The sequence below is a fragment of the Lissotriton helveticus genome, chromosome 8 (assembly GCF_964261635.1).
Source record: "Lissotriton helveticus chromosome 8, aLisHel1.1, whole genome shotgun sequence".
Taxonomy (NCBI): Eukaryota; Metazoa; Chordata; class Amphibia; order Caudata; family Salamandridae; genus Lissotriton; species Lissotriton helveticus.
Genome location: NC_136069.1, coordinates 926,598,012 through 926,621,473, shown reverse-complemented (window position 1 = coordinate 926,621,473; position 23,462 = coordinate 926,598,012). Strand labels below are relative to the sequence as shown.

The 23,462-nt window shown below is 49.1% G+C and overlaps 1 protein-coding gene across 2 annotated transcripts in view; it reads right to left on the bottom strand.

Moving 5' to 3' along the window:
- SENP7 (SUMO specific peptidase 7) overlaps positions 1-23,462 on the bottom strand; it is a 1,147,653-nt gene that overhangs the window by 437,406 nt on the left and 686,785 nt on the right. For both annotated transcript variants that reach the window (XM_078657763.1, XM_078657764.1), the window contains exons 14-15: positions 4,623-4,739; positions 1,304-1,426 (exon numbers count right to left, since the gene is read on the bottom strand). In XM_078657763.1, the coding sequence (XP_078513889.1) occupies positions 1,304-1,426; positions 4,623-4,739 (240 nt within the window). The remainder of the gene's footprint in view (positions 1-1,303; positions 1,427-4,622; positions 4,740-23,462) is intronic.

Sequence of the window (23,462 nt, the reverse complement as noted above, 5' to 3'; positions counted from 1 at the left end):
AAGGTGTCGTGTATAAAAAGGAATAATGTGTTAAATCCCTTTGCGACGTGGTTAAAGTATTCAGGAGTATGGTGTAAAAATTACGCTGAAAAAGCACCGAAAGCACACTGAAAAATTCTGCTTTTAGATTACAGTTCACATTATATTACACATATTTACAATTTCAGGCCCAGAAAGATGTAGGGATTTGCACAGAATGACAGGACTTTGGATCAAGTGCCTAAGCCATGCTTCAAAGCCTGCTCCATAGATAGAGTTTAGTAACCCAGCTGTGAGGCCACATTTACAGTTTTCTTCCGAGGAATGGTCCTGCTCAAAACTATCAGCATTTTCATGCATTCTAGCCACTCCCACAGATGGGCAAGCATCTATTTGGGAAAATGTTCTGAATTCATGTACTGGATCACAGCTGGCAAGCTCAGGTACTTTAAGTAGAATTAACAAAAATGGAAAAGTAGGTTAAGACCACACTAGGTAACAACTGCAAAGTCTGCAATGGCTCAAGAACTTCACACATTATACAAATGCGACATTTCCTCCTTTATTGAGCTACACTAGTTATAAGTGTATTAGGAAATGTTGTTTGGGGACCTATACAATAAGTAAATCATTTGGGCACCAGGATTCTGTAAATGACCATGAAAAAATTTAACTATATAGATTATGGTGATCTGTACTCACAAACGTCATGCTTTAAGCCATGTGAGAAACATATATTTTCTACACAAAAGCATATGTTTATTCAATGCTTAATTACTTTATATCTGATGAAGTATTAGAATATTTTGCTTGACTAACAACAAGCATTGGAAAAGCCGCCTGGCTTTAGCAGATGTGCAATGTTTTATTTGTAATTTTGTAATGTACCTTTTGTAAACATATGGAAACATGTAAAGAAAAAGGCAAACATATAAAAAATATAGGAATGGCCCTGAAGCCCTGGCACACCAGCCCTGTCCCCGAGTGCACTCCTTTAAGGCAGTTGTTCGCCTTGATAAGGAAAAATGTCATCACTCAATGCAAGACAGCTAGTGAATGAAGTGGACTGACTCACCGACAAACGCTGTATGGTGTGGTGGGTGGGAACAAAATGTGAATTACACTTGAACAGAGTTATGGGCTGAGCAGTGGACCTTTTATGTATGTAAATAGAGAATATTTTAAAGAAAACAAGAGGCTGACAAAAAACTTAAAGCTGTCTCGACAGACCTAAAATGGGCAAGTTTAAACCGTTTATAACATTCATTTTGCAACAAAATTTTAGGTGGATCAATCGTTTCAAAACTATTAATTCTATACTCACAAAGTGTCTGGGTTTTCATCTGTTAAGTTGTTTTCAGTTCTTGTTAAACATCTAAAGAAAAAGCTGCTGAAAATATGGGACCGCTCCACCAGATGCTGAGGAATTTTCTCCAACAAGAGGTATCTAACACAAAATAGGAAGGATGTTTACATTTTGGCAGTGGTGCTCATTACAACGTAAGGTACACATAATGTGGTGTGGTACAGTTACAGAACATACTTCAATCTAAGTGGCAACATTTGAATTCTCCTTTAAGAATAAAAATTGTATAAACGACAAACAGACAACCTTATCATATGTCCAGGGCGACATGCCAAGACTATTTGGGCATTTAATTGCTCTCATATTTATACTTCTTTTAAACTAGGGGGCCTCATTTGCAGCATTTTGGTATAGGGCAGTGCAGCAAGACACCTTGCTGCACTGCCCTACCCCAAAGAGAAAGGGCAGAAATGCACATATTTAAGCAATATGGTGCATTCCTGTTCTTTCTGCCTGCGCTGGCTTGGTAGCCTAGCATCAAAGTAGGCATACTTGCACCATGGTGCAAGAGTGCCTCCGTTGCAGGCAGGATTGTTTTTGTGCAGGACGGTTACCTTCCTTCACAAAAAATCAATCCTACGAGGTGTTTTTCTCTGTCTGCTGCAGAATGCAGCACACTTGGAAACAGGAACAAATGAGGAGAAATAAACATATTTCTCCTCGTTACGCCTCACCACGGGAAATGTTTGGATTTGATGCTTCCCCAGGTTTACATCAGTTTGTCAAATTCCATTGGTGTTTGTATGCGAAAAACCCAATGCATCGCCGATGGAACACCTCCCGGGCGCAGCGTCATGTGACGCAGCGATTTACACTGTGTTGCCTTACTCATGATTTATAAGGCCACTCAAAGCCACACAGGGTTGCTTTGTGTGGCTTCATAAATCTTTATGAGATTCCTGCATCATGCATGCACCACTTTATGTGGTGCATGCAAAAGTGACGCAGGGTTCTCGTAAATAAGCCTCTGAGTGGACGTGGTAATCGTTGGACACAAATACACTGACAGAAGAAAAAGGTTTGCCAAATGGGATATTGTTTACAAAAGTCCTAAAAAATCTAGTCCCATAAGCTACAGTATGTAGCACACACATAAATGATACTATAAAGTACTTTTGAAGGGGGCAGTTTTAGCTGGTGTGCACAGACAATTTTCTCCTGGGTATTAGAAGCAAGTGTATTTTTTCGTTTTGTTTAGTTGCAATATCTATTTCCTATTATTTTTGGTTACCCTCTATTTTTAGAACTAGCAGTTTACTATATCAGGTGGATATCCTCGGTTCCGCTTCTTGGGAAAAATTGTTAAGTTTAGTAAACCATATGCACACAGAAAAATGAAAAGTTACTTACCTAGAATCCTAAGTCTTCTTCAGAGAACTCTCCCTTGGACTCATAAGCACTGTAGAGTTCCGACGACGTGTGATCACAAGACACTTTTTATTAATACATTAAACAGTTTTCCTTAGAAAAGCCACGTTTTTTAAAAACAAATATTTTTGGAATTATATTCAAAGGATACAGTGGTCAAATTTTGCTTAAATAACAAGTGAAATCGGATTTTAAAAATGTCACTATATTAATACATGAATCTTAAAAAGCTCTTTGAAAGGTGGTTTTCAAAAGAAAAACATGGGCACTGTAGCTAAACATGCTTCAGGCATTAGATACTGGAAAACTGAAGCTATTAGTTTTAGCAGTTATCTCCCTCCTTTTTCTGCAGAGCACAACACGATTATTCATTCTTTCGACAGAAGGAAGGGAAAGAGCGTTAGCGCTCGAGCGGCTGACGGACATTATGGAGGACACTAGTGAAGGCTTTGATTACAAACACCTGGCTCTTGCTCGCTGGGCCGCCCCACAGTGCTCACCACTCTGGAATACACTCACCATGATACACCGGTTAACCTGTTTTGATGTTTATGTTTTCTCTCATTCTCTCTCTTGTTTTGCAATACTTTATCTTATTTGGGAGCTTTGTTTTTTGTTTTCCCTTTTTCTTCTGATCTTTACCCTGTGCCTCCGTTGGGGCGCACAGTTCAGACAGCACTCATCCGTATACTAACTCAGCGCCTCTACAACAGGGTTGTCAAAAAGAGGGACTGATTTTAGGAGCGGATGGCTTAAGAAGGAGCGTAGAAGCACAGGGGCTTATGGGGTTGAGTCCTCGTTAACAAGCTGTGTTCACCTGGACGCAATCTGTAACACTTGACCTGTATACTGCAAAGGATATATCTGTCATGTCTATTACTTTGATGTTACGATCAAATTCAATAACAAGATTTTGAAATAAAATGTATTCTTTAGGTGGGATGCACAGCTGGTGGAGAAACTGTCTCTAGAGTAAATGTCAGGTCAAATTTAAGCTGGTCATCTCCAGCACAAGACTTCAAGAAAATGTATTGGAGCTATCAACACTAGAATGCAGTCAGGATGCCAGATCAGACTAAATACTTCAGCGACAGCAAGCAAGAGCCACTTCTAATGTGAATAAAGGTATTTATTGCTTGATGCCTAAAAATCTTACAATAAGCAATGACACGCATCTTGAAAATATGTTGCAATAAGCAAAAAGGTCAATAAACTGGCACGTGTAAATTATTAAGATCACTTAGAAACAGTGACAAGTTAACTAAATAAATTAAGGTAAAGAAAGTGCATTAGAAAGTTATTATGATAAGTATAAAACCAAATTTGGCAGACTCGTTCGTTTATGGAATCGAGCTGACATATAACACTTCCACAACTAAATTCCCAAAGTGCAAAATTTCTCAAGTAATTGCAAGATCATGCCAATACAAAAGTAGCAAAAAAGCATAAGGGGGAGAAATATATGTATAAGTTTAGTCAAATAAAAAGTAAGACCTATTTGGCCCCATAGTACAAACACGCATCTCAAATGGTACTATTACATGGTGTTTGATCTGACATGAGTTTGGACAGGCAGCAAGCTATAAAGATAGGCCTAAAAAGGAATTTAACTAGACCTAAAGCCAAAATATTAAGTCGATTTTGTAAAGTGCACTATCAGCAGGGAGCTGGCATTGAGCAGATCTGAAACTAGTCAATCTAAGGGCTAAGTGTGTTTACGCGAAGAGTCATATCCTTCATCTTCTTACGGAATTCAAGAAGTTTAAAATGCATAAAATGAAAATACCAACAGGCAATATCAACTTCAACATAAAATGTTAACCAATCATAAAGGCTATCACTACAACTTTACATTAAATAATTAATTTCCAACAATGTTTTATATTCTAAAGGTTTCCACACCACTTACTTCAGATAAAAATCTATGATGACATCATTCAGAAATTCACCGTGTTCAAGACATTCCAAATCTTCTTGGGTGACACCCAAACCCCCTTTTGTAGGTGGAGGAGGATAAACAATCAACCTTTAAAACAAATGACAAAACAGGTATAATTCGCAGTAATCGCAGCATTCAAAAGGATGCCCTACATTGCCATTAACCAATATATATTTTTTTAAAAAGCAGCACAAAACAAATGGTTATGAGATTACGCTCCACAAACAAATATTGTCCTGTTCAAGAAGGTAAATTCAGTCGTATCGAAAATCAATGAGCAAATGTACCTGTTGTGCGCCTGCCAGGCATTCACAAATGGATTCCTGGCAGTTATAAGTCCATTTACGTGTTGTGGATATCTCCGCATCAATAAATCCCAAAAAAGGGTGGACATATGGGCGCTCCACGGTACAGTTAACCTTGGAAGTATGTGAACCACCACAACGTATGTCTCCCACCTGTTTCCACCCTGGAAAGATTCCAATGTTTACTCCTACCAAGGGCTGGCATAAATTAATTGCCAGAGTGTGAAGGGGTGTGGATCACCCGACGTTTGGTGGGGGTGTAGAGTAAGGAATTTCTCAATGGAGAAAACTACTTTACGCATGGAGATAATTGTTTTTATTCGCACAGGGGGTCCCATTCACCCTGTGCATAGTTCTCCAGTATAGAGCATTTCGCACAGCAGAAATATGGTACGATATGAATATCACATGGCATTGCCAGGCACACACATGTCCAAGAGCGCCTGGTGCAGCTGTAAACCTGGGAGTGTAAATGTACTACTTTCTTTGTGAATCCAACCCAAACGATACAAGAGAAAAGGTCAGAATCTAAAAATACACTCCAAACATTTTCAATTCAGACACAGTACAAAGGGCAAAGGCCACTCCAGTTTTATAATCAAGAAACCAGAGGTTTTATTACATACCAGTAAAAGGAATAATAGAGAGAATCTCACCATCTAGGACTTCGTCCCGAAATTGCAACTTTTTTCCGCAATAATGCATCTTTTTGGGAGTAAAGTAAACCATGCACGAGTTCGAAACCTGAGTTCCCTTCAACAGGAACCCATAAGGCCCTTGATTTCATCGATAGGTTCCAGATTATTGTTTTACGCCACATCTATTGTGCGTACGTTTTTGGTGTGCACAGACTTCAGAACGGTAGCCATCATCCAGAAGGCTGGGGTGGGTAGTTGTCAGAGCGCTAGCAAACTCACTCCAAACAATGCTTTTTGTACTGCATGAATGTCAACAGAATTATTACAAACAAAACATGTAGCAGAATTCTCAATGCTTGCCTTGTATGTATTTATATACGTTTTAGAAACGCTTCTTTTGTAAATGTGTGCCGTATCAACTGCAGTACATCACAGTGTACGCTCATCCTTGCCATATTAGAGTACTTCTAGAAGGAGTAGTTTCTGTCCTGTAACTCCAGTTCTGTAGTAGGGTTATCTCTGTTATAGTCATAATCTAGTGAATAGTCCCGCTCATGTGCGTAGACCCCGGCAATCAAAAATAATCTCTTAAGTTGTCAAAAAATTGCAGAACTGCAAAGACACTTAAGAGAGAATTTAAAGACAAATAATGCAGCCTATATCCACAGGCTACACTACACAAACAGCACAGCCTGCCCAGTTTCTTCCATAGAGAAACTTGCCTCTACCAGTAAAAGCCTCTGGAATGATAGAGAGGAAGGCATGGACAGACAAGCCCCATAGGCTGCCATTATGTGGCTTAAATAGGATACTGTGCCTTTAAGAGGACTTTCCAGAACTTCTCCCAGTATCCCAGAATGCACAGCAGGTCCCCTTTACTTTCAGTTCTTTTTGAAGGTGTAACATGCCAGACCTGTAGCATTCCTTACATGAATAACTCTCACCACCGGGGAGGCGGGCGGGCGCTTATGACTATAACAGAGATACCCCTACTACAGAACTGGAGTTACAGGACAGAAACTACTCATTCTGTAGTAGGGGATCTCTGTGTATAGTCATAATCTAGTGAATAGAATGGCAAGCCCATCCCCACACCAAAGCGGCGGTGGAGAAAAGAGAAATAACACCACTACTGTGCGAACAGATTTCGCAGCGAAGCCTGCCCAACCTGAGCGTCTGCCCTGGCATCAGTGTCCAGGCAGTAATGCTTCGCAAAGGTATGGACCGACTTCCAAGTGGCCGCCTTGCAGATTTCTACAATTGGAACATTACGGAGCAAAGCAGTCGTGGCAGGTTTGCCCCTGGTGGAATGAGCCTTAGGTTTACCCCCTAAGGTCTTACCAGCTTTTTGGTAACAAACTGTATACAGGAAACAATCCACCTAGAAATGGACTGTTTAGAGGTAGCAAGACCTGTCCGGACTGATCCATAATTGATAAACAATTGGTCTGACCTACGAATATCCTTGGTTTTATCCAGATAAAATTTCAACACACTCATAATATCCAGGGAATGTAAAGACCTTTCCGCTGGAGATGAAGGATTCGGAAAAAAACGTAGGCAAAGTTATGGTCTGGTTTGACATGAAAATCAGAAATAACCTTGGGAAGAAATTTAGGGTCAGTACGCATAACAACCTTAGCAGCATGAAATACAGTATAAGGTTCTTGGCAACACAGCGCCTGAATTTCACTCACCCTGCGGGCCGATGTAATGGCCACGAGGAACGCCGCCTTCCAGGACAGGTGCTGCAACGAAGCCTTATGAATAGGTTCAAAAGGCTCCTTCATCAATCTGGACAGCACCACATTCAATTCCCATGAAGGCGAAAGAAGCCGGACAGGAGGGAACACTTTCTTCAAGCCTTCCAAAAAATCTTTGATCACAGGGATCTGAAAGAAGGAAGTCTGTGAAGGGCATTTCCTGTAGGGGGTCAATGCAGCCAGATAAACCTTAATGGAATGGACATTAAGGCCAGACTGCGCCAGATGTAGAAGATATGGAAGGATGACACCTTCCTTACATGTCGTCGGGTCATAGTTCTTGGACTTGCACCAGAAGCTAAACCTCTTCCACTTGTAAGCATAAGAAGTCCTAGTGGAAGGTCGTTTAGCCTCCTTCAGTATGTCGATGCAATCTTCTGGGAGATTAAGATGGCCATATTGCACTATCTCAGGAGCCATGCCGCCAAACTCAAAGACGAGAGGTTGGGGTGCAACACCTGCCCACCCAACTTCGTGAGAAGGTCCGGCCTGCATGGCAGCCGCATGTGAGGAAGGAGAGACCGGTGAAGCAGGTCCGTGAACCACCACTGTCTGGGCCATTCCGGGGCAATCAGTATCATCTGCGCCCTGGACTGGGACAGCTTGATGAGAACCGTCGGAATCAGGGGAATGGGTGGAAAAGCGTACAGAAAGCTATTCGACCAGTTCATCCATAATGCATTCCCCAGCGTCCCCGGCTGGTAGTACCTGGAGGCGAAGTCTCGGCATTTGCTGTTTTCGGCGGTGGCGAACAGATCTACGTCTGGAGTCTCCCACCTTGCGAAGACTTCTCCTAGTACTTCGTCGTTTATGACCCATTCGTGGTTTTCCTGAATCAGTCTGCTCAGTGCGTCTGCCTGAACATTCTGCACACCTGGTAGATGGGTGGCCGTTATCGTCAGTCCTCTGGCCAGAAGCCAGTGCCAGATCAGGGTGCGCGATCTCGAGCCCCCCTGCTTGTTGAGGTAATACATCGTGGTCGTATTGTCCATTTGCACAAGCGGAGAGTTGGTCTGGAAGGACGAAAGAAAGGCCTTCAGCGCCAAGTGAACAGCTCTGAGTTCCAGGAAATTGATGTGGTACGTGGACTCCGTCTGGGACCACGTCCCTTGAATCTGTAAGTCTCCGGAGTACGCCCCCCAGCCGTGGAGAGATGCATCCGTCACGATAGTCTGCGTGGGAATGTCCTTGTGGAAGGGAACCCCTCTCAGGAGATTCTCCGCCGAACACCACCACTTCAGGGACTGAAGAGCATGCAGAGACAGTCGTATCTTGTCGTCCCAAGATCCTCTCCTCTGATCCCACTGATCCTCCAAGCACTCCTGCAATGGTCTCATGTGCAGCCGTGCGCGAGGAGGATACAAGAGGCCATCGATCCCAGTAGAGAAGACACCGTCCTCACTGTTGTAGATGGAGTGGTCATAAGAGCCTGAGCCTTCCGAAGGAGTGATAATCGTCGCTCCTCCGAAGGAGACACGCTTGCTGACAGCGTATTAATGGTGGCTCCCAAGTACTGTATGCACTGGACCGGAGTCGGGACAGACTTGGACATGTTGATGTGCAACCCCATCTTGTTCAATAGAACGCACGTCTTCTGGAAGTGCGCTTGAGCTTCCGAGAAGGAGGAGGCCTTGATCAACCAATCGTCCAGGTAAGGGTAGACAAACACCTTATTCTTCCTCAGGTGTGCGGCTACCACTGCCATGCACTTCGAGAACATCCTGGGCGCAGACTTCAGCCCGAATGGCAGTACTGTGTACTGATAATGATTGGCGCCGACTTGGAATCGCAGGAACTTCTTGTGTTTGTGTGCAATGGGCACATGGAAGTATGCATCCGGTAGGTCTATGGCACACAGCCAGTCTCCCCGTTGCAGCTGAGGATAAATCTGATGCAACGACAGCATGCAAAACTTTTCTCTACGAATCCACTTGTTTGCTTGTCGCAAATCCAGAACCAGGAAGAACCGGGAGTACAGACCTCTTCCTCTTTGAGACAGAGGTACGTCTTCTATCGCCCTTTTCCTTAACAGGATATCGGCCTCCGCCTGGAGCTCGCGCAGCTGAAACTGCGAGCTGACCGGAGGGATTGATGGAGGCGGGCTGGTGAACCGAAGACTGTATCCATTGCAAACAATATTCAGCACCCACTTGTCCTGAGTAATTTTTCTCCACTCTGCCAGAAAAAATTGAACGCTTCCCCCCACCGGAGTGGGTAACGGATGCAGGGGAAGTAAGCACTCAGGGCCTAGACCCGGCCGGGCCTTTAGTCGCCGTTGCCAACTGTTGGCCGCCTCTGCCTTTCTGGCGCTTCTGGAACGGTCTTCGGAACTGTTGCTGTTGTTGCTGCTGTTGCTGTCCCGAAGACTGGCCACGCCCTCTGCCCTGTCCACCGAAACGTCTCTGGAACGGGCGGTAAGACTTCTTGTTATCCTTGGGTTTTTCCAGACCCACAGCCGTGAGTGTTTCGGCCTCCGCCTTCATGCGGGCCATTTCGTCATCTGCATGTTTTCCAAATAGGGTTTCGCCAGAGAATGGTAGATTGGCAACCCTTTGATGTGCGTCAGGTTTTAGCGACATGAGGCGGAGCCAGGCGTGTCTTCGCTGGTTAATCCCATGGCAGAAAACATGCGCCGCCAGCAGGGAAGAGTCGGCTGCAGCACTGATGACCTGATTCGCCACCAACATCCCCTCATTCAACACCTCTTGGAAATCTTCTCTCTTATCACACAGCAGATGTTCTACAAACTACTGGATGGATTCCCAGAGGGCTCGGTCATACCGCCCCAACAAGGCCGTGGCACTTGCAGCCTTCATGGAAGTCGCCGACGTCCCACAAACCTTTCTCCCAGACGAGTCCAGCCACCTAGATTCCTTATCTGGTGGAACTGTGGATGACGGAGTGGTGGCATGCTGTTTACGAGCCGCCGTCACTATCACAGAGTCTGGAGGGGGTTCCACCCTCAGAAAAGCCGGATCAGAGTCGGGAGCCCGGTATTTTTTCTGCAGTCTCGAGGGGGCCGCCTTAGTCACCGCCGGGGTGAGGAAAAGGTCCATGGCCGGATCTTCCAGGCCCGGTACCAGTGGTAGTAACGGCCGAGACATATGTTTCTGGTGCAGCGTCTCGAAGATCACCGATGTCTTGGCCGTGGGCACCGTCAACGAGATGCCCATTTTTGCTGCACCTCGTAAAAGGACATCATGGAAAGACACCAGATCATCAACCGGTGAAACCCTTGTTTCCGGAGACTCCGACAAAGTCGGAGAATAGTCCCTGGTCCCTGAAGACCTCGTATGGGAACGAGACCTGTGCCTCCTGTGGCGCCGTCTCGACCGTGTGGATGACCTGTCGCGCGATCGTTCCCTCCTCCTGGAACGGGATCGCGATCTCCCAGTTCGTGGACGCTCCGCAGGTCTCCATGGAGGCGTCTTCCGTGGCCTATCCTGGGGTTTAGGTTTTGGAGTCCCCTTAGGCGGCGTAGGGAGCCGAGGTAGTGACACCGACCTTGGCAGAGGGACAGGAGGTGTCTCCGACCGAGGAGCGGGCCCACGAGGCGGGACCGGTGGCGGTGGTTGCCCTGCGGGAGGAAGTGGTGGTAGCCGAGGATTGATGGGAGGATCCTCTTTAGGTACAGGAGGCGGGGGCGACTTAGGCCGAGGTGGTGTATAAACCACGGAGTACACCGAGCCCGGTGACTTCTTCGGGGGAGGTGACTGCGAACCAGCCCCTCCAGTAGGTGATCGCCGTCTCCGGCGTCCTCCACCAGACCCAGTGTGACTTCTGGCGCCAGAACTCCTTCTGCGCCGCTTAGGCAAGATGGAAAGTCTCGGACGCTGATCTCTTTCTTCTCGACGTAGAAATTCGCTTTTCCGGCGTCGAACGTCGTCTCCGCGACTCCGGCGTCGAACGCCGCCTCCTCGACGTCGAGTGCTTCTTCCTCGACGCCGAACGCCGCCACGGCGACGTCGAACGTTCAGTCCTCGACGATGAGCGCCGACTTCTCCTTGGCGCTGACCGCTTTTCCGAGGTCCTCGGCGTCGATGATCCCCTCGAAGCGGATCGTCTGCTCGACGGCGACCGGCGGTGTCGATCCGACGGCGAGCGTCGATGCCTGTCGGTCCTTCTTCGACGTCGATGGCTCGACGCTGACGTCGTCGTCGACGGTGATGTCGACGGCGGCCTACCCAGGCCTTTCGATGTCGATCTTTCACGCCGTCTCGACCTGGAGCCCCGGGGAGATGGAGAACACACCGTCGTCATCCCTCTCGACGTCGTCGTCGATGCAATCGATGTCGACGGAGACTGGGACCGTTTGCTGGGTTTCCTGCCTCTGGGGAGCACCCCAGAGGCCTCAGCAGAGGCAGAGGGAGCCTTCCCAGCCTGCCCAGACCCACCTGCAGCCTGCAGCCGTCTCTCCTCTAGGCCTTGCAGCCTAATCTTCAGCCTGTCCCTCAGGGACCTTGTTGAAAAGGTCTGACAGATGTCACATTCTTCAGGGACATGTGCTTCAGGGAGACAGAGTATGCAGACGTCGTGTGGATCAGTCTTGGCCTTCTTCCTTCCACATGCTGGGCACTTGTCGAAGAGAGCAGGCATTTTAGAGCCCTAAAAAGCCTGAACAAATACACAGAAGTGAAGGGAAACACCAAGTACACAAACTGAAAACACTTTTAAAGCCAAAAGTGCACAAAATTCCAATAAACCCTTGAAAAAGGGAGAGCTCAATGCACCAGGGTCCTTTTAGCAGGAGCCGGAAAAAAGAACTGAAAGTAAAGGGGACCTGCTGTGCATTCTGGGATACTGGGAGAAGTTCTGGAAAGTTCTCTTAAAGGCACAGTATCCTATTTAAGCCACATAATGGCAGCCTATGGGGCTTGTCTGTCCATGCCTTCCTCTCTATCATTCCAGAGGCTTTTATTGGTAGAGGCAAGTTTCTCTATGGAAGAAACTGGGCAGGCTGTGCTGTTTGTGTGTTTTTTGGTGGAATTTCTAGTTGAAGTACTGGACAGTGTAGCCTTTGGATATAGGCTGCATTATTTGTCTTTAAATTCTCTTTTAAGTGTCTTTGCAGTTCTGCAATTTTTTGACAACTTAAGAGATTATTTTTGATTGCCGGGGTCCACGCACATGAGCGGGACTATTCACTAGATTATGACTATACACAGAGATCCCCTACTACAGAATGGGTTCATACAATTAGCAAAGGTCCAGTTCCTCTTTTAAATTTAAATTTGTTTTATTGGTTTCAATAAAAGGCACAGGCATTACAGTACAGAATGAAAGCCCCAAGGAAGAGTAACATATGAGACGGATAAACATGTCTTTCCCGCAGAGCAAATCGCAGTCAAGATAAATGGGCCTCTGTGTGACACTGAGACATGAACAGCTCTCGCTTAGCCTGTTAAGTAAACACAACCATAAGAACCAAAACCAAAAAATCCCTCCCCCCTCCCCAACCAGTGTGCCGGATCTTCAGAATAAGTATCGTCACTTTCATAGCACTTTCAGTGCACTCCCTCATCGGGTCTATGAGAATCATTCTCAACCTCTGTCAAGCGTAATAAGCGAAGGTATCTAGGGCATGTGATTTCGTTGAATTATTTCGAGAGAAGGGACAGCAGTGGTAACCAAAGCTTGTGGAATGTTGCTGCTGACTGTGTGAGTGTGGCCTGGATATGTTCCATTCCCAGTGTAAACCATATCTTGTGCAGCCATTCCGTGTGGGTAGGTCTAGTGTCCGTTCCCCAGAGTGATAGGATGTGCTGAGATGCAGCTTTCATGGCAATACCCATCTGGCGCCCTCGTATATATTTCAAGGGGAATGGGTTTTTTTTTGTGTTTTTTTTTGGGTTATAAACTTTTATTCTGCGTTTTAAGCCAGTACACCGCTATTTAGCCAACAACCCGGAGGCAGGCAGCATCTGTAATTCCAAGTGGACCACATTTTGCGGTCACACAACGCATTTAGTTGTACAGATCATGTAGCATTAATTTGGAAGAACTATATACAACTAAACCAATAACGCTTTGAGTTTTGACATTTACAATTTGTCACTATGAAGAGTACTTCGTCATCAACACCAGGGCCATTTGGCAGTAGTTTACTTCGAGTGTGGGGATGAGGATGCGGTGGAAGGTGTATGAAGGGGGGGGAGGGGGGGAGGCGGATCAACCCAGCAGGCAAACCACTCAATTCCATTCATCAAGTCGTCTATTCACAGGCCCTTGTCCAATGTCCATCCGTGTACAGTCGCCTCTTTGTCCATCCTGTTCCTCGTAGTCCAACCCCTTAGCTCTCTAAATCCCATGTGTCATCAATCACCCATCACCAGTCGCTCTCAGTTCCGTACTATCTACTATTCATCCGTCTCTCTTCCAGCCAGCCAGGCCGTCAGGGGCTGCCAGATGTCAGCAGGTCTAGATCTCAGTGGCAGCAGCTCCCCATACGTGGTCAGTTGATCTCGACAGTATAGCGCCGACTGAATCCAATTTTCCGCCTTTGGAGCATTTTTACGCTTCCAATGTAGCGCAATTTGCCTTTTCGCCAAGAGGAGTAACAGGGCAGCTAATTTCCTTGAGGCAGTGGGTACGCCGGCTACAAATCCCAGTAGCGCCACCAGCGGGTCAGGTAGCATCGTTTCCCCTATTATTTGTCCCAGTTTTGAAAAGATCTCTACCCAGTAGTGCTGCATTGGCGTGCAGCTCCACGTGAGGTGAAAGAAATCTGCATCTTCTGCACCGCATCTCCAACACCGAGACTCAGCCAGTAATCCTATTTTAAAGAGTTGCGCAGGCGTGCGGTACGTTCTATGCAGAAAATTAAAGTGTATTAGTCGCAGTCGATAGTTAGGCGACAGGTTTTCTAATTGAGTGCAGCAGAACGTCCATTGTTTGTCAGTTATGTTTATTCCCGCCTCTGCCTCCCACTGAGATTTCGAATGAGGCCGGAACCACGGTGCCGTGTCTTGTGTAATTTTATAGATCCGGGTGATAATTTTTTTCGGAGAGCTGTTCGTCAGCACGTCTTCCAGCGCCGAAAGTGACGGTGGTACCGCAGGGAATATCGGGTACCTGGCCTTACACGCTGCTCGCAGTTGGTAGTAGAGCAGCAGTTCGGAAGCCGTAGGGACCTCCGATTCGCAGATTTCCCCCAGTTCTACAAATGTGTCATCTGGGTATAGGTCGCCGGCAACCAACAGGCCGCACTTTCGCGCCCTTCCAGAGATCGCCGCATCTCTCAAAGGACCCAATAAGGGATTTCCGCTTAGCGGCATGGACGGGGCGTATAGTTCAGTAATGTCTGCCCGCTTCGCGATGTTCTGCCAGGCCCATCGCACCGTTTCCACCGTGTTCACATCTTCTGGCGACCGTTTGTATTTGTGGTAGAGCGTCGTGGTCAACGGGGTAGGTGCCGATACATCCTGCTCAATCGCCACGTGAGGCTGATATGGGATTGGGTGTTGCCAGAAGTGCAGGTGCTGGGCCTGGGCGCAGTAAGCATAGAGCTCGAAGTCCGGGGCCGCCAGACCACCCTGGCGAAAAGGAAGCGTCAGTACTTTCCACTGCACTCTGGGCTGTCGGCCCGCCCACACTAGTTCAAGCAGGGCGGAGCGTACGCGCTTGAAGAAGGTTAGCGTAAGCGGCAGTGGTATGTTCGCAAACAGATATAAGAATTTAGGCAGTATGACCATTTTGGTGATTGTTATACGCCCAGTCAGTGACAGCGGCAGGGTGATCCACTTTTTCACTTTGGTCTCTAGCCAATCCACCTTGGTGCCATAGTTTAAGAGCCACAGATCTTGTATGGAGCGGCTTATGTGTATCCCTAGGTATTTTACTTCCCCTTCAACCCAGGTGATGGGGAATTCGGTATGACAGCGCGCTGTGCCGTCCGTAAGCGGCAACAGTGTGGATTTAGACCAGTTAACGTTTATGCCCGTCAAGCCACTGTATCGCACTATTTCCCTCATGAGGGGGTCAAAATTATCCGCTGGGTTTTGCATAAAGATGGTTATGTCATCCGCGTAAAGGGACACCAACAACCCCCTAGAGGTAAAACCTATGCTTCTCTGGGTGTGATGTTGTCTCAATCTCGCCGCCAGTGGCTCTGTGGCGATGGCAAAGAGCAGCGGTGATAATGGGCAGCCCTGCCTGGTCCCTCTAGTTTTCAAGGGGAATGTAAGTGTATTTGGGAGACCAAGAAGAGGGTAAGCCGGGAGTCTCGGGATCTCAGTGTCAAATGTGCTATCCATGTCGTCAAGCACCGCTGTCCAGTAATCCTTGACTTCCCTGCAATCCCAAAGTAGGTGAGTCAGGGTGCCCCTCTCCCCACAACCCCTCCAGCAAAGTGCGCTACGGGTCGGATTTCCTCTGTTAAGCCTCACGGGGGCGAGGTGCCAATAAGTAACTAGTTTCACCGCCGCTTCGCTGCCTGCAGTGTTGCGTGTTGTGTGGTTGGCCCTATGGTAGATTAAACGCCACTTTCGGTCTGATAGCGTCCTCCCCAGTTCCGCCTCCCAGCGTTTTTGTCGCGCTGATTGATGTGTCTCGAGGGGGGGTGTGAGCATCTTGTAGAGTTCCGTGATAAGACCCTTGTCTGATTCTTTCGTCACTAGCCATTTTTCAAAGTCCGTCATATATCTGCCAACTAGTGGGGCATATTCGGGTTGCGTGAGCCAGTGTCTAAGCTGAAAATATTGGAAGAGTTGGGGCGAGGTGATATCATAACCTCGGGACAGGTCCGAGAGGGGGAGAAAGCATCGCAAATCGAAAAGGTGACGAGCCGACCTGCAGCCAGATCCGCGCAATTGTGAAAAGGCGTGAGGGTCAGTGCCCGGCGGGAACTCGGGGTTATCTAAGAGAGGAGTCAGTGGGGTGGCAAAGTTGTAAGGCCCCGTTTAACAGCAACCATATCCCATACCCGCATGGTGGTGCGAGTGATGGGCGAGTTCTGGAGGTATCGCGGCCTGTGGGTTCGGCGGAGTAACGGTATCTTCCAAAGTGACGTCTGGGCCATAGCCCTGTCTTGGAATAACCATCTCTTTTCTGATTCTGGTCTGTACCACTCAACTAAATAGCGTAGCTGTGCTGTTTGAAAATATTGTTGGAGATTAGGGATTCCCAGGCCACCCTCATCCATCCCTCGATACGCTAGTTGCTTGTGTATGTGCGGTCTCTCCCCACCCCCAGATAAACTGTTGAAAGGCAACCTGTATGTTCGCAATGGTACCGGCTGGAGGGGTTACTGGGATAGTTTGAAAAATGTATAAAATCTTGGGTAGGGCCAACATTTTTACTGCTGCAATCCGCCCCAGCAGGGAGAGCGGTTGTTTGGACCAGCGCGTTAACGAATTTGGGGCGTGAGGTTTGTGTAATTGAGGGCGACTGTCGTTTCTGTGGATGGGGTGAGGGTGACATCCAGGTATGGAAGCTGCGGTTGTACTTTTAAACCCCCTCCATACTGAGGCGTACCCGGAGATGACCGGGCATTTCTGCCCAGTGGTAGGATCAGTGATTTCCCCCTGTTCATCCGGAAGCCGGACACCTCTCCAAAGGATTCCACCTCTGTTAGGAACGCGGGTACCGAGCTCTCCGGCCGATCAAGAGCAGCTATGATGTCGTCGGTGTATAGGCCGATAGCATGCGGTTCCCCACCGAAGGTGATGCCCTGTATGTTCGGATTATCACGTACTTTTTGCGCCTGCGGTTCAACGTAGAGAGCGAACAAGAGAGGCGAGAGGGGGCACCCCTGACTCATACCGCGCTGGATTTCAAAGGGACTAGAGCTCAGACCACCCAGACAAACCCGCGCCCAGGGGCGATGATAGCAGCTCGCGATCCAGGATTGGAAGCAATCTCCTACTTTAAAATGCGCCAAGACCTTCTGCAAGAAGTTCCAATCGACCCGGTCGAACGCTTTTTCAGCGTCTATGGCGAACAGGACCGAGTCTGATTGTTGGAAATGGGCTTTATCAACCAGATGGAGAATTCGTTTGGTGTTATCACTGTACTGCCTGCCTGGAACAAAGCCCGACTGGTCCGGCTCAATAATCCCAGGCAAGCACGGCCAGAGTCGCGCAGCCAATACGCCTGTAAAAAGCTTCAGATCGCAGTTAAGTAAGGAGATGGGGCGAAATGCCGAGCAATGTGTGGCATCCTTGCCTGGTTTGGGCAATACCACGATTTCCGCCTCCAGCATATCTGGTGGGATGGAACCTGGGCCGTGAAAGGAATTAAAAAGCCGGGTGAGGACCGGGGCAAGCAGCGGGCAAAAGGTCTTATAAAAACCAGCGGAGTAGCTGTCTGGGCCAGGGCATTTGAGAGGTCGGGATATAGCCGCTACCACCTAATCCAGGCGTATGGGGGCCTCCAGGGCGTCCGCATTCGCTGTGGAGAGCGCCCTGGTTGCCGCGCTCTCCAGGTAAGCATCGGCGTCTGCTCCCAGGACAGTTTCGGCTCGATATAATGAAGCGTAATCTCGGAATGCCTCCGCGATCTGTGCCTCCTCTCTGATTTCATCGCCGTTCCCGTCACGCAGACCCTGAATTTTCAAGCGCTGAACCTTTGCCTTCAGTGCACTGGCAAGGAGGCAGCCGGTCCTGTTCCCCCCAACATAATAGGTATGGCGGAGGCAGAGAGCCGCAAACTCGGCTCGATCTGTATCTAGCCCTGCCAATTGAGCCCTGGCCGTTTTTAGTTGCTTCCAAACCCTGGGGGCTCCGGTGCGACTGTGAACCCTCTCAAGCTCTGAAACTTGGGCAGTCAGATCCTCGCGCTTTGCCTTACGGTCCCTGGCCTCCGCTGCCGCTATTGCAATAAGTTCGCCGCGAACCACTGATTTTAGGGCTCCCCACAGGGCTGGCACCGATATCGCGGGAGTATCGTTAATGGACAGATAATCAGTAATACACTTGCGGAGTTGCTGAGTTACCTCTGTGCGTTGCAGGAGAGTCTCTCGCAATCTCCACCTTCCCGGGGGTCTTTTAATCGTGGGAACTGTGAGTGTAAGCACTACCGCGTCGTGGTCTGAAAGAGCCGCCGGCGTGATGCATATGTCGGCCACCCGGGCCACTATGTCGGAAGACCCAATAAAGTGGTCCAGTCTGGCGTAAGTACGGTGTAGATGGCAATAGAATGTGTATTGTGATGTTCCCGGGTGTTTGGCCCTCCATATGTCCACTAGCCCCCTTTGCTGTAACCATGTCTTGCCCGCCCCTGAGAGAGCGCCTGTGTCCCCGTATCTGTGCCTAGACCTGTCCGTGTTAGTGTACATCACCAAGTTAAGGTCCCCCCCAAAAGCAGGAGAGGATCGGGAGATCGAAGCGCCTCTGAGAGCGCATTTTTTAAAAAGGATTCTTGCCCCGTGTTTGGCATGTACAGAGACCCCACTGTCATTTGTTGACCACCTATTAGGATGCTATAGGCTAAGAGTCTGCCCCTAATCTCCCCTACCTTGTCTCTGATCTGCCCTTGGAAGCGCCTAGACACCAAAATTGCAACCCCTGCTTTTTTCTCCGGCATAGAAGAGAAGAATTGTTGGGGGAATGCGCGGGACCGCATCCTATGCCAGTCTTTTGTGAGTAGATGAGTTTCTTGGAGTAAACAAATCTCAGCCCCCAAATGTTACAGATAAGAAAGCACCGCCCTTCGTTTGACGGGGTTGTTCAGGCCCTTCACATTGAGGGTTAATACCTTTAGGGCAGCGTCCGTCATCCCGGAGCTAAGGGGCAAAGGGTGCTGAGTGAGGTTAGTGACAGCTCATTGCGGCGCATGGTAGCATGTCGACCATTCCAGCCCTCTGGCTCCCCCCGACACACTGGTTCCCACCCCTAACCCGCCCCCCCCCAAACCCACAACCAACTCCCAAACCGCCTGCCGCCCTCCCTACCCCCAACCGCGCCAAACTCCCGGAGCCCCCCCTTTCCTCCAAATCCCTCTACCCCCTCCCGAACCCCAACAACGAACACCCAACTAGCAATCATAGTCCCAGGCCTATGCAAACTCAGTCCAGGCATGTGGTAACTTGACGTTGAGGAGTGTGTGGCGACCTTAGAGGCCCCCCATCGGACCCGCATGGTCCCAATGCTATGTAATGCCCCCCTTACTGTCGCGTCAGTTCGATTTCATAGCATCTTTGGACACCTCCTGGATTGCCGAGGCCTGTTCTTTCACCATTGTTGCTGGATCCGGCTTGAGTTGAGCTGTGGGCGAGTTTCTACGGCCCACTCGTTGACAACCGTCTTGTGATGGTCGCGGGGATGTCTCTTGTGAAGATCGGGGAGCGTCCATTTGCTTTGCCGAGTCCTCATCATGTGCAATGCCCAGCAGGGCACAGGTGTCTTTTAGGGATCTGAATTGTTGCAAAGCCCCGTTCCATTTATAAATCAGCCGGAAAGGGTGACCCCAAGAGTATGGGATCCCTTTATCGCGCAGGAACGATGTAGCTACCTTGAATGTCTTCCTCTTGTGCAGAGTGATGGCCGAGAGGTCCTGATACAAAGCCACCTGATATCCTTGGTACTGCAACGGCTGTTTCTGGCGCGCCTCCCTCAGGATGCGTTCTTTCAAGGGGAAATCAGGTAGGAAAGCCAGGATGTCCAGGGGGGTGGGGCAGACGCCTGGCACGCCAGGCCCACTCCATGTGCCCTGTCAATGAGGATTTCAAAGTCTTCCAACTCCCCCAAGATCTCCCGGAACAGGCCCTGAAGAAAGCTGGCCACACAGCCCCCTTCGGCCTTGGACGGCACACCCCGGACTCATATGTTGTTCCTCCGTGAGCGGTTTTCAAGGTCCTCCACATGTCCATGGAGGTCAACCTGTTGGTCGCGAAGGCGAAGAACCTCTTGCTGCAAATGCTCCACCTCTTCGCTCCTGGCTTGCTCCGCATCCTCCAACGTCGCCACCCATTCCCCTATGCCGTTGACATCGCGTCTTAACTCACGGTGTTCCCCGGCCATGTCTTGCTTGAGCGTGAGGAAGTCTTCCCGTAGGGAGTCAAATAGAGTCTCTAGGAATACCTTAGTGATGGCTGCCCCACTATCTTCCTACCCCGTGGATTCCTTAGCCCCTGCTGGGGACGGAGGGCCCTTCTCGCTCTTAGGGGCATTCTTGGTCAGCATGTCTGTGATAGTGCGCCCTCCGCGGCGTCCCGTATTGGCCATGATGCGCTGTTTGTTCAAGTTCCTAGGGATTGCGCCCAGCGATCCGCTCTGGAGGGGCTCCCGGACGGTGTGTGGTCACTCAAAATGCCAGATACGGGGGCTGAGGTCGCCGCTCCCAGGAGTCTACCCCCGCCGCACCAGTCGCCGCTATGGTCCGTTCCTGTGTGCCGGGGTTCACAGCGGTCGTCAACCAGAGGCCCGCTTCAGGCCCCTCAGGATAATTAGGCAGTGTGGGCTAAGCCCCACATTAACAGAGTCCACTTGGGCAGATCAGGCCCCGGTCCACCAGAGGCTACACGGTCTCAGTTCTGCGGATTCCAAACGATGTGGCCTGCAGATAGGCACTGCTGCTCCTTCCGTGCCACACCTCAATTTCTGGGGACTCCCTCGGTCTCGCCGGGCCTCCTCAAAGCGCTGGGCCGGCAGCACCTTTCCTGTTAGCTGCGAATGATGCCATTGTGGCCTGCGTAGGCCTCAGAGCATAGAGCTCGATTTTCGCGCTCGCCGCTCACCTCACACCCCTGGGCGTTTCACCGCGCTGCTTCTCCTGCGCGGGGGGTCGCCTGCGCCGAGATTCTCGCCGACGCCCGTCAGTGGTGCCTGTCTACGCCGCTGTTCTGGGGTGGTTTGCTTTCTCCGCCAGGTCGCCCGCTCGGGAGCCTCGGCGGGACCCAGCACCCCGGCCCGGCGCAGGCCCCAAAGCCAGGAGTTTGATTTCGGCAGCTCTCCCAGCGGGCGCTCACCTGGTTCACCGCTGCGCCCCTCTCGATCCTGGGCTCACACCGCTATGAGCTGTTCCGTCTCTCGTGCCGGTGCCTGGTCTCCGTTTTCGCTGCCAACCACATGGCCGCCAGCCTCCGATGGGTCCTCCCGCAGCCTCAAGACATGTTTCGTCTCCCCTGGCTCAGGCCGCCATGTTGCCTCGGCACTGGTCGGGTCTGCGTGTCTCGGGGGTGAGAGCCTCCCCAGGGATCGCAGCCGCTCCGCAGCAGCAGGACCGGGATCAGCTTCCCTATCCCAGCGGGGCTGGAGGTACCGTTTTGGGGGGGTTTAGGTTCGATTTATGGGCTTAAATGGGGATCAGGGTCGGGGAGCACCGCGATCCTGCGTCCGTTCAGGTCGCCATCTTAGCCATGCCCCCCAGTTCCTCTTTTGAGCACAGTATTTTATTCTATGTAGATACTTTATCTCCGCTGAAAGTATTGGGTTTCACGGGAGTACTAAAAATTGTGCTCCACCCGAGGAAATGCAATCTCCTTATAAAGTGATTTAAGTCGTGGATGAGTGTCGTAAGTAGGAGCCACCCTTATGAGCCTCGTGATAGTGTAATTCTAAAACCTTTTGCCATTGTAACATTATACTGCACTTCAGTGGCACGGGTCATAATGCCCTTTTTGCTATTATTTCTGATACGGTCACTGTATTCTGTCCCACATAGTTGAATGAAAGTGCAGTTGTTGGACTTGGCCCTCTGTAGGTTCAGCCCCAAACATTTTACCTTTATCACTCGTGTTTCCTGAATTTGTTTTTGTTGGGATCATGACTCTGTGCACTTTACCACTGCACACAAGTGCTGAACTGCTTGTTTTTACTCCATTAAACATGTTAAATTGGTCTGCATTTAATTTACTTCTAAATCCCTAATATATGGTACTACATGGTACCCATGGCCTGCATACATTGGGTTAATAAAATATTGCTTCATATGAACTAAATGCGTCTGTACATGTTCTTAAATAAGGTCCGGATGGACGACTTTGAACATGAGAAACTGTTGAAAATTAGCACAATACCATACGTGTGGAGTACAAAGAGGGCTTTAAATGAGAAAATAAGTCAAAAAGGAAAGAAAATTATGATAAAAAAAGTGTATACACAGGAAGAAGAAATCCCAAACAGTTTTCAGCTGTGCCACTGGTTTGGGTGCGGAGTGTCGCCCCAATACTAAGACTTTTAGAAAGTTGGCATTTTCTTGCTTTAACCATTCAGGGCCTGCTGCCAGTGTCCCGGGTCATACGACTGTGAATGGCTCTGCTTTTGGAGTTTGTATATTCCTGCTAGACAGTGAGACAAAGGGAACTGGGTGTAGGCAGGAAGGGCCATCCTACCGAGATTGTTGGGGGAAGAGCTGCTCCCTGCCCCATTTTCATAGGGCTTGCCTCCAGCACACACAAAGGAAGAGGTCTCAGCCCTTTGTTAACCTTGGCCTTTTGAAGCCTTGGTAGGGGATGGGAAGAACTTTCCAGAAGCAGATGTGAGGGTTAGCCCAGGATGTTCCCATTTTTTAAAAATATATTTTATTAAGTTTTACAAAAGCATGAATACAACATTATGCAGTGACTCAAGCCATTACTGTGCATGCTATCTCCACAAATCTGTACATCAATCATTTAGTATCACTGTACGTAAGATGTTGCTGTCAACATAGCGTGTAAGAAGGGGTAAGTTGATTCGGGGTTGGTCACATTGGTCCCGTGGCATGCCAATTGTCGTAGACTCTACTCCCTTTGTTTGATGTCATCCTTATAATATTGGGAAGAGCCATCCCACGAAGTGTGAGACTACCCCAGTGTCTCAGTCGTGCTTGCCCGCGTATTTGGAAGTGTGAGCTTGGGCGGCGAGACTAGCATTGCGTCCCCGTGCCTCGGGGACAGTGTAAAGAAGGGGGGGAAAGGTAACTTGGGAGTGAATGTTGTGTGATGTGGGAAGAGCGCGCAGGTCTGAAAGGGGCGGGAAGTGTGACGGTGCTTGTGATCGGTGCCAGTATGCCCTTTCATGGACATTCATCTCGGTGGTCGCAGGCGTGTCGGCGGCGGGGGGAATTTACATGGGGATCTGCTATGCATGCAGCCGCACAGAGTTAAATGTGAGCGTGCTGGGGTCACGGGTGTTCCGGTGTCTACGCTTCGTGGTCGGGTGTGAGAGGGTCCCGGAGTCTGTGTAT